The 12,241-nt window shown below is 44.8% G+C and overlaps 1 protein-coding gene across 2 annotated transcripts in view; it reads right to left on the reverse strand.

Annotated features, from left to right (window-relative positions):
- The window catches only part of LOC135388455 (tubby-related protein 4-like), a 128,774-nt gene that overhangs the window by 41,435 nt on the left and 75,098 nt on the right, over positions 1 to 12,241 (reverse strand). For both annotated transcript variants that reach the window (XM_064618029.1, XM_064618028.1), the window contains exon 5: positions 535 to 683. In XM_064618029.1, coding sequence (XP_064474099.1) covers positions 535 to 683 — 149 coding nt within the window. The remainder of the gene's footprint in view (positions 1 to 534; positions 684 to 12,241) is intronic.

Genomic DNA, 12,241 nt, shown 5'->3' on the forward strand with positions numbered 1-12,241 from the left:
CCGCGTCAGTTTCGTATTCGCGGTGTCCATTTTTCACTTCTATGTATTACCCTCTTCGCTGTGGACGTTTCACTGCAGGTTCATGTCCGTGCAAAGAAACGTCTTTTACGATTATCTGAGATAACCAGGGATGACCTGTCGCAACTCCTTTAAGCCCTGTACCACAACGTATATCTATCATGGCCGGATATCATATATCCCCCTAAATGATAGAGAAGAATCGAGAGGAACTGCTCTATACTCCTGCGAAGCTGCAGCTGACTGAGCGGCCGCAGCAGGGCCAGACGACCCCATCAAACACGACGCCGAATAATCTCTCAAACACGACGCCGAATAAGAATAGCTGCGTTGTTGGTTCCAGAACGACAAGATCAGCCGGTGGCGCCCACTCTCGCAACGGCTAATGTTCCTGTAGCATGTGAATGCGGGCCCTGAACCTTTTGTTGGGAGTCTCGTTAATGAATGCATGCGTTCGGCAACAGTTCCATTCTCTCAATTGAAAGTAAGACCATAATCACTCACAACAGGCCTTACCTGTGTATAAGGGATCGTGGCAACAAATCTGAGTCGACCTGTGTTAGTGTAAAAATGGATGGTATTTCGGCAGCAACATTCTGTCGACTCCGTAGTTACTCCAGCAACTGCTAACACCTCGCCGCTGTTCGACCATTCCGATTTGATATCTGAAATGCATAGAGAGCAGAGTTGAAACGAAAATTGTTTTGCATTAAGCAACGCAATCTAACGGAATGCTATGATGTTTCCAATAAGATTTTAATTGCTTTTGATGACTCATTGAAGGGGCTCATTATTTGATTTCCCACATCACCACCAGCACTGGGGTAGCGTATCGCCCCTGGCGATGAAACGCAGCGTTCATCATCTTAAAATAAAGTTGTTGTTGTTACAGCAGAACTACAACGGAGGCATTTGCAGATTAGCAATCCTGCTAAGTTTTACATTGGCAACGGAAAAAAGTATTTTTCCCATGCAATCGGGTGACGGCTACCTCTTTCATCGCTACCACTGCCACTACTTTCCACAATGTGCAAAACCTAGAACACAGCGGAGGGAAAAAAACAAGAGGCGTTTTCTTCGTATTTCTGGTACGTTCTTGCAATTCAACTAGCCATGCCTCGCGATCCTCTTCTATTGCAGCAACGGACCCGCTTTCTCACTGACATTCCCGATGGTTTGGGGCCGGAGGACCACGCAAAAGTCAAAACTGCAACCTGAATAACATGCAGTCAAACAGACGACTTGTCGATGTCATCATGGCGATCGGTACGTTGGACCACAATTTGCCTGAACGACGACGGTACAGTTGTGGGACGATAGCGGAACACTATTTGACCTACTTTTGATTAAATAGCGGTGTCGCGTTGCTTCTTCGAATTTTGAAGCAACGCTAGCATTGCGTTAGTTCTAGGTCGAGTAGGGGTTAGTGGTACTTGTTTACGAAGTTTCGGTACCGGGTACAACACTGGTTTCGTTCTATGATTTATCTGCTATTATTTTACCTGGCCCTCGGTATTCTTTGTTGTTGTTCTAATTTCATCCCCTCTTCTCGTACACTGGACATCCATCAAAGGACACCTAAATTGTTCTGTCAAAAAATACTTAACTCATTTCCACTTGATTCTCACATCATTAATCTAATGCGTTATTAACGATACCCCTCACAAAATCGTGCGGGAGAAAATGGCGAAGGCAGCGTGCCGGCGCCCGTGTTTTGTTGGGCGACCAGATGTGTACTATATAGTTTCCCTCACGTCATATTAAAGACAAGTTTTCCAGCGAGCACGGCCTCTGACAAATGTATCTCATATAGTGGGATAGGGTACCTCTCTCCAGCGGTTATGTGTCAAGAAGTAACAAAATGAATCAAGACAAGCATATAAGCTTAAGCTTTCCTTGCACGTTTATACATAATAGTTAATACATAATTCGATGGACATCCTGCGCGGCATAGGGGACTTAATCTTGTGTAATGATTACGTTCTTTCGTCCAGCTTGACAACCATTTCAATAAATAAAAAAAAAAACGCTCCACAACTGCACGCATGCGTGGTCTCTCAATCCAGTGTTGTGCAAGTCACCCCAAAAAAAAATCTAAGGAGAAAGCAAACCAACTACTATACAAAAGTAGCTCAATGCTGGCGTCGCTACAAATTTGAAAATTCAAACGAACAATAACGCGATACTGGTGCCGGTACCGAATAAAACTAACGGAGATATTTGATTACATCACAAATACAATACTGATCACAAACTGCGACGAAGGCACATTACGTTCATTGAAAGATGAAAGATGGAAGTCACTGAAAAGGTTAGCCAGCTGTAGGACTGGAACCAACATCTTCTGGATTACCGGTCCAGGGCTCTACCAATTGAGCTAAGCTAACACGCCTTCTCAGCGACTTCCAGGGTGCGTCATCTGAAGGGACAGATCAACCACTCTCTCTCTCACTCATCCCCCTTTCACTCTTACATTTTTCTCACATATACACACAATCATACGACGGGATCGACGCAAACAGGCGTCATTGCTTGCGTGCATAATTTAATGAAAATGATTGCGACAGGTCATCCCAGGCTATCCCGGGTAAACATACAAAGCGGTTCTTTGCACCGATGTGGACCTGCATTGAAAGTTTCACAGCGAGGATGGTAATAGAAGCGGAGAAAATGGGCACCGCGGATACCGAAACGGATGCGGCTCTGACAACACAGACCCCACCGCCGCCAGTGATGCAGCGCACGAGAAGTCACGTGCTTACAGCTCCCAATGGAAATAGACGCAGCTCTGACCTCTGTGACATCTGCGCTTTGCTCGGGACTGTGGTCGAGGGCTTGGATCTCGCTATGCACGCCACGTAAAAGAATACTTCTTTTTCCCCCTCTATTCCGGCGCGCAGTACAATGCGTCCATGATGTAATGCACCGCATCTGCGAAAGTGTACCCCTTGAAAAATCGCAACTAATAATCAATGTCAATGTCAAGTTCTCAACAAAATCGATTCAAAATAAAAAAATAAGGCGGCTGACAGCCATCTATTTAAAATAGAAACACGAAAACAAAAAGTAAACAATAAAACTATATTTTCATGCAGTAGACTGTACTTCTTCGGGTTTCGTTACTTCTTTATCTTTTTTAATCTCTATTTCTGCATTTAATGCCTGCGTTTTTTTGCAAGATAGTCAGTTCGAAGCAATTTTTCTGAGAAGAACGATTTTCAGTTCGAAGTATCCCGGCACTCGACCTCAAATTTTTCCAGCTTCTGACGTGGAAGTGCTGGATTTTCGCACAAAGACGACCTCCTGCACTCTAAAAACAGAACTTCAGCGCATAGCATGCTGTGCGCCAAACATTGCCACGAATGATAGGGCTTGTGATTTGAAGAGAGTGGAGCGCGTACGTCTTTCTGTATCCAAAGTATCCAAATCCAACTATCCTAATTGACACAAAAAGGCGTACGCCCACACTCTTTCTTCGAATTAGAAGCGATAACCGTATCCTTCTGTGCAATGGTTGGCGCAGCGCGTGCTATGCGGTGAAGATCTCTTTTCAGAGTGTGATCGTAAGCAAAATTTTTTTCAGAAGACGAGTGTGGTTTCGGTTTTATTTACACTCAGCTCTCTATTTTCTAACTGCCCATATGCGAATTCTCTGGCTTCATGAACGATGTTTTCCAGGGACGTTAACGGTTCATATTTCAAATAGCAATACTGTGCGCGTTCCCATCGTATTGATGCGTGTTGCCCTGCTTTTTTTCCTGCATAGTAGCTAATCTGTTCTGGTCTGGAGTAGCCGGGTGTGGCCTTCTGGAACGGCTGTATCCATTTTTTCCTTCTAACTTTGATATCAACGGATTGACAAGTAAAAGAAAAACGAGAAGGTAGACAAAGGCTGACAACACTCTGCAGTATTTTGTGCAGCCTCACATACACATCTCACAGCTTTGTAGGAGAGTTCGGTCAGCAGCTATCGTGTTTGTCATGTGTCGTGGAGCACGCAGTCGGTTCGAATTCGAATTGCAAAGGGTTCTTCTTCGGGAACCGACCTCCTAGAAAAAAACAGGGTGGCGTAAGATACGGCTTGTGACGGTTGTGGTGTTTGTGACGCAACTTCTTGTGGTCCGTCACACTCAGGCGGGCCACGTCACGACTGTCACGGGGATCGTGCGTCAGGGGCTGACTTCACAGGGAACTCTGCCGACATTTGTCTTGAAGTGTGTGAGGAACATCCAGTAAAAACTCTTGCATGACGAACTAGCACTGGGAACGGGACAGAGAGAAGAGACGACACGACAGGTGGTAGACTTCCAACAAAAGAATTTATTGGCAACATAGTACCGCCTTTAAATATTGCACTCAGATGATTAATACGTCATCCTCTTCCTTGTCCCACATTTTTAGGAATTTTACTTCATTATCAAACAAAGTGATAGAAGCATGACTCATACACTGTTGCTCAGCAAAAACTCTATGACAGCACAGCCGGCTCCTGGATTCGAACCCGGGTCACGATAAGAATAATAATAATAATTGGGTGTTTACGTCGCGAGACAACTGAGATCATGAGCGACGCCACAGCGGTCGGTCTGTGGATTGCTTTTGTCCACCTGAGGGTGCGATGAAAGCTCATCACACGGCACCCCGTATTTAACGTCCCTCAAGGAAGACGGCGTGTCTAAGCAACTTGTACCCTGCCACCAAGTTGCTGGCGTCCTCGGCCGGGTTCGAACCCGCGATCTCGGGATCAGAAGGCGAACACGCTACCAACTGAGCCACCGAGGCCGGTCACGATAAGATATGGTTATTTCCAGTGATGGCCACTAACTACTTCTACAATAGTTTAACTATAACTACTAACTACTTCGCGATGAAGTAGTTTAACTAGTAGTTCAACTACTTTTCAGTGGAGGTAGTTAAAACTACTACTTTAACTACTGCAATGTATTTTAACTACATATCTAACTAGTTAACGTTGTCCATCAACACCTATCCCAGTCTATAGTGTTCTTGGACACCTCAATATGAATGACAAGCAGTGATAAAAATGAATTAAGATTTAGTACACATGCACGGCACAATTGCTCTGCACCTCCGTTTTCATCAAACAATTTGTAGCTCAGGGTAAAGCAAATCGTGCCGTAAAGCTTGCGGCAAAAATTGGAAGTAGTTGGCGCCTGCAGTCACTACTGTAGTTAACTACTCGAAATAGTAGTTTAACTAGTAGTTGCCACTACATTACTGCAAGTAGATGGTAGCTACTTTTTAACTACAATCAGGTAGTTTAACTAGTAGTTTAACTACATGTAGTTAACTACTGACCATCACTGGTTATTTCCCTTCCACGCGTATCACCGAACATTCCTTATCAGGTACGCCGAAAGATATTATCCTCCCAAATTCCGGGATTTTGCCACGAGAAATACAGGACTTGAGGGACATCAAAATATGCTGCGATCCAGACCGTAAATGCAGGAGTCTAAATCTGAGCGCGAGTCTAAATCTGAACTCTAACTACGTCGTCAACTATTTGGCGCATGAGCCTCGTAGTCTTTGCAGTAATAGTGTATACGTATTGCCGTCCGCTGTTTTCATTATTTTCTCCTGGCGTTGTTCATACGTTATTCGCCACCGAACAGAACATTCCCTGAGGAGACCGTTCGCACATCTCAAATTGCGACAACATCAGTCCCCTTGAGATAAACCCTACATGTGCCCCTGCACTCGGCCGTCTAAGCGAGAGGGGAAAGCCTTTGGGCCTATGAATATTTCAGTGTGATCTACAGTGCGTGCTGTACAAATGATGGAGACCAGTTCCTAGCAGGCACTTATAATTGCTGCATACTACAGACTACAGGAGCTCGAAAATCGATAAAGAAATACATGCACCAAAAATGAGGTCGGCCTCCACGCTTAAATTCTGCCAATGAACATAAGAATAGCGTACAAACAAGCAAAGATAAAACAGCTAGGTAACGGTGGATTAAGTTACTTCGCAGTTTAGTTCCCTTTTCTATCTCCCTCTCCATATCTTTCTCCATTCAGAACCCCCTCCTCTTCGTCTTCTCGGAGGAAGTGGTTTGCGAACGGCTAACATTTCTAAAAGTAAAATAAACCTAAAAAATCGGATCTGGAATGAGAAGAACACCGTGGAAGGGCTACAACTGTAGAAAATGCATGGCATGGGTTGAGTAGCGACTCTTGCACTCCAAGTAGAGTAGCTCTGTCTAACCGTACTCCTTCTTAAAGGGACGGTCTCGTACCCCTGCCACACACATAAAATGTACAATTCCATCGTCCTTTGTTGAAAATGGAATACTGCGGATCTACACGACTAAGCACGTCACGATTATTAAATTACCGCACTAAGATTAAAGAAAGAAATAAAGAAGAAAGAAATAAAGATTGCACGGCATACCGCGACATCTGTTGGCAACAATATGAACGGCTACGTCGCACTGCGGGAAGGTCCGTGATCGGATACAAACACTATCTGCTTTTGCGCGCGCCAGTGTACTGGCTTGAACAGAAGACTTTCACAAGTGACTGAGGACTGTGGGCACCCCCACACGGACATTTTCTTTCAGTTCTCAAGCTGTAGACGCATATTATAAAAAGGGGCCTACTTGGTGGTTTAGAACACCTGTGTCAATCCTCAGAGACAAGTTAAAGCCAAGTTAAAGACAAGTGGGGGTCAACCTCACCCACAAATCTGAAGCGGTCCGTCATTGACGCGCGCTTCCATTACATTCCCTGTTGCACGCTGATCATGTTTCCCAATGAAGTGGCGCTGACGACGTACATGATGAAGGATTACGTGTTTATTAAAGTTTTTACGCGTGAAATACTTGCGGAAAGATAACACGTGATTTAGTTTCCACGTATCAGATTATGCGCCACATTTTTGGAAGCCCCACAGCAAATGCACGGAATATACATCCTCTGTTCGCGAAGGTATACGCCAGTGGTTGCAGCTGTTAAGTTGTTTCTGAGCGTCCCCATTTGGAGAGCAAAGAAGAGCTAATGGGGATGACTCAACCCACAATGCTTCTGCAAGTTGCAACCAAGGGCCCGAAACTCGCAAGCTCCTTTGCGGGATAAAGTGAGGCGCTTCCTGGGTTTCACGTCACCAGACGTCAGAAAACGTCATGAATTTCACGTCACGGCGACATCCGGTTGCTAGTGCTTACTGATTCGTTCCCATGAGGATGAATTTGTTTTGTGAGCGATGATTGGCCGTTTTCAAATGTGTTCGCGAGCGCTCAAACAGCCGACAGCGCGTCGGTTGTGCCGGCTAGAACCGGCGTCCTTCTCGGATCACGACGATCTCTATAATACCACAACCATAACACTCGCCCGTTCGCCTATGGGACTTCCGTTCGCGGCTCGAGGAGCGGAAGTGCCGTATTTACGCGCGGAGCGCCCGCCAGGGGCGCCGCTTGCCGTACCCAGAAGAGCGCCAGTTGTAGCTCAGCTGTGTGCAATATGAGTGGTCCTTGTGGTTAATTCTTCTTGCGTACATGTTTGTGTATTGTCGAAGGTTCTTTGTGCATGTAGAGCTAAGAGTTGTGAAACTAAATGCTCAGAAATGGGGTGTACCCTGAAGCGCAAGGTGGCATGTCAAACTGTGAAACTCGCGCGCTATGTGCCGTACATCGTACATATGAACTTGGCAGCAGCACCTTGTGTGTTGGGCCAGTTACCACGCGTCTATGAGTGTCAGACGCAAGCGCGTTCAGAGTTTACGTTTTCCGTTAGGGGCGTTCCGTGTTAACATACAGGGCAGTTACAGAGAATGGTTGAATGCGACCGTAAGAAGAAATTGTTCCTTGAAAAGAGATGTCTGACACCAGTTACGACGTCCAAAAGAATTTGTTGTATAAGCAAGCACTTCAGTTTTGAATCAGCAGTTATTTGTTTTGTTTTCCTACTTATTGGTCCTTTCTTGTTTTTTTGTTTTTTTGTTTTGTTGCGGTCTGCCATTACAATGCTCTGCTAACCTTTATTATGTGGTTCGGATAGAAGCCACTTTGAGAGCTTTTCTTGAAGGTGGCTTTTCTGCGACGCTACCTTGTGGTGCCTTTTTTTTTTTGTGTGTGTGTGTGTTCCTTGTGCACTCGTGGGAGATGCAAGGCCGCGTAAACTTCGTGACCACTAAACGTAGGTACCGTTGCCATGGTGCCAGGTCTGAGAATTTTGCGCTTTGCGCCGATGCTAAAGTCTTCGGCCTTGAAATGCTGAGAACACGCTGTCGGAGTAAGGGATCGGCAGTATTTGATTATATTGTAATTAAAGTACTATTTAAAATATAAATACCACACGTATTTATAATTATATTTAAATATCAGTTTTGGGGTACTTATAGTACTTTATAAATACTCCAAAATGTATACTCGTAAAATAAAAATATACAAATAGTAATAATATATAATTAATAAAAATAAAAACATCTACTCCTAAAAATATACTGACTCATGTCTTAAATATGTCGTGCATTTGACCTTTTGGGAAGAAGGGCGAGTTTAGGGCGCAGTGTTTGCAGGCGAAAAACGATTCTAGATCGAGAGTTTTTCGCTGTTGGGTGGAGACAATGGTCGCGGCTGACTACCTTGTTGTACAAAGCATCTTCATCAAATTTAATGCAAGCCTTTCTTCATCAGCACCTGTGGAAATAGTGTTCTCTTTTGCGAATCTCATTGTACGGCCGAACACAAGACGCCTAAGTGATGCTATCTTGAAACAACTTTTAATATTAAAATTACCACGATAATCTAACGAATAAATGCTATTCTTCCTTGCTGATTTGTTATGATCATCGTTATTTCTGCAATTCCAGACGACATCATCCTCACAGTATTTATGGCAGTACTTACGGTATCTAAATATGAATATCTAATGTGTTTATATTTTGTATTTAAATACTCATATCGAAAAGTATTTATGAAGAGTATTTAAACGCCTCTTCCAACAACGTATTTTGTATATACAGGGTGTTTCAGTTAAATCCCCGGGCTAAATAATTCGCGAACCGGTGCACCAATCGAATAACTTTCTTTTTTACAAATATCTGTCCAATACCGCCTACAAGATGCGCACCGCGTGAATGAGCGGGAGGCGCTCATTATTTAAATAAAAATGCAAATGAGTTTCGTAAAAAAGCGTAACTTCTAAAGCAGGGCGCTGTCGGTATTAAAATGGGTACTACCCCTTTTGGGACCTTCAGTGGACACCTTTCAGAGAAAAATCTGCCACCGAAGCGGGTCATTTGTTGCAGTAATTAATTGGTTTCGGTTTACGTATTTTTGTCGCGGCTGGTCGCGGCGAAGCGCAAAAGGACGTAATTCATTGGTGTAATTCATTGGTGTAATTCATTGGTGTAAGGACGTAATTCATTGATGGATAAGGGAGTGAAAGAGCGTCTTTTTGCGCTTCGCCGCGACCCGCCGCGACAAAAATACGTAAACCGAAACCAATTAATTACTGCAACAAATGACCCGCTTCGGTGGCAGATTTTTCTCTGAAAGGTGTCAACTGAAGGTCCCAAAAGGGGTAGTACCCATTTTAATACCGACAGCGCCCTGCTTTAGAAGTTACGCTTTTTTACGAAACTCATTTGCATTTTTATTTAAATAATGAGCGCCTCCCGCTCATTCACGCGGTGCGCATCTTGTAGGCGGTATTGGACAGATATTTGTAAAAAAGAAAGTTATTCGATTGGTGCACCGGTTCGCGAATTATTTAGCCCGGGGATTTAACTGAAACACCCTGTATATTTAAACACTCAAAAATGTATTTATACCCATCCCTGGTCGGAGACCACGGTTCATTATTCGTTCTTTCAGATGCGTAAAAGGTACTCAGCTATTAGATAAAACTGTTTATGGTACACACCATTTATGGTATGATTTTTCCTGTTTGAAAACGCTGGATGGACCATGTCAATGTCCTCGAACAGTCACAGCAGCCATGGAAGATGCCTACGCAACATTTCAGCTCTGCTTCCTGGTGTAGAAACGATTCGAGAGTCCGAACGTCTCGTTCTTCCGATACCTGGTCAACGACTGTCGACGGGTGTCATGTGTTATTCCTTGTTGCCTTACACTACAGCATTCACTTCGTGTTTTGTGGTTACGTATCTCAACAATCACTGTAAATCCGGGGGAATATGCTGTGACCGACCGCGTAGCTTTGCAGTTACGATGGTAGATTATATTTCCTTTCGTGAAATAATATTATTTTCATGTTATGATTAAATACTCGCTGACGTCGTACTCTCTAAAGGCATGGCACTACTGCAAGTCTGTGATTCTCGGTGATTTCGCTCGACAAGTTTCATCCGACGTTAACTTATAGTTTTCCTGCACGTATAGCTCCGAAGCCAGGTTTGTCTGGGTATTCGGCATGTATATATCGTTCTGAGGTAGCGCAATCAAGGCATTTTTCGTACTTGGGTCGCTCATCACACCCCATAGCTGCGAGCTTCTCAACCGTACCATAATCTTTCTTATTTTTCGCAATCAATAGCACCTTTAGTCTTTGTGTTTCACCTTTAGTTTTTGTGTTTACCTTGCAACTGACAAATGCATAGCTATGCATCTGATGCTAAGTTTAATCTTGCAGCCACTGAGCTCCAGTCCCTCGTAGCAGTCCTTGCACGAGGCAGTCCGACGTCGTCGGCCTTCTTCAAGCAAATTCCTCAGCAACATTAATGTCATGCTGTTTTCGTTACTGCAGACATGCTGTGTACCTGCCGCTTGCATAGACGTATACGGCACAGTAAAATCCTTAATGTGACAAAACAGCCAAAGCTCCGTCGTTTTTCCGTAACTCCCACTGCATTCGAATAAGCGCAAACCAAAACACAGCAAGAGGGAGAAACAGAGAACAAGAACAAAAGACGGGAAGCACAGCACGAAGGAGGAAAGCAGTGCCAGAGTAACGGGCGCCACGTCATCCTACGTCATTGGCCACATAATCAAAAAATAAAATAAAATATAGGGTGGCTTGTCCTCAGTCATTGGTCCAGCTCCGGAGGTCACGTGAGTTTTCCGCTACAATAGGTTTCTATGGGAACTTCGTACCCCTGTTGCAACTGCCATGGCAACGGCGGCAACTGCAAACAGCTGCTTTGCTCTTCGTTCAGTCAATGGGTGACTTACTGGCAGGTCGACGTCATGGGTGACGTTGCGTGAGAGTGAAGTGCAGGTTTCGCCGTCTGCTATTACGGAACTTTTCGACAAGTTCCTCATAAAGGACTTCGGTTTTCTGAATGACACTTTGACGGTTGTATACCTATAGTACTCCTGAATATGGGGCGCTTCTGTTTAGCTGCAACAAATCTTCATTAAAAAAAGGGAGTTGCCTTAGGACGCTTTTAGATTCGCCATTGGGTTACTCTACGGGGCCGTATTTAGTCTCAATTAAGGGACTAATTAACGTACGAGGGCTGTCCAAGTCAAACCGGGACTTTTCATTTTTCGCAAAAGTAAAATGAACTTACAGGCGAGAAATTAGCTTTATGTTTCAACATAATCTCCAGCTGCACTAATGCACTTGTCCCACAGTTTCTCGAGGGCTTCAATTGGGCTTCAGCGTAGCAGCCATGGTCGGACCGCATTCGTGACCTCGTCGTCGCCGCTGAGGTGCCGGCCCCCAAGGAACGCCTTAGCAGCCCGAAGAGATGGATATCGCTGGGGGCGAGGTCTCGACTGTAAGGTGGATGTGGCAGCAACTCCCAGCCAAGTTCCTGTAAGGGGCGTGTCGTGAGATGCGCACAATACGGGCGTGCAATGTCCTGTAGGAGGAGGACTCTTTTGGTGATGAGGCCCGGAAGCTTTTGCTTCAGCGTCTTATGCACATCCCTGAGAATCTGGCAGTAATATGCACTACTGATGGTGGTACCACTGGGCAGAAAATCGACATGAACAACGCCAGCCTTGTCCCAGAAAACCGTGGCCATGACCTTATCCGCAGACGGGGTGCTTCAGAACTCCTTGGGAGCTGGCGAGCCCGGATGCTTCCACTGTTTTGATCCGCGTGTAGATTCAGGAGTGAAACCGTGCCCCAACGTTTCATCGCACGTGATGATCCGATCAAGTAACGGATCATCACATTACTTGATCCGTGATGATCCGTGAAGGACGACAGTCCTTCAGTGTCGAAACCGTACCTTAGCTCTTGGAAGACTTCCAGTCTTCTATGCCGGTCAAACACGAAGGCCTGCCTC

This window comes from Ornithodoros turicata, chromosome 3 (assembly GCF_037126465.1).
Source record: "Ornithodoros turicata isolate Travis chromosome 3, ASM3712646v1, whole genome shotgun sequence".
Taxonomy (NCBI): domain Eukaryota; kingdom Metazoa; phylum Arthropoda; class Arachnida; order Ixodida; family Argasidae; genus Ornithodoros; species Ornithodoros turicata.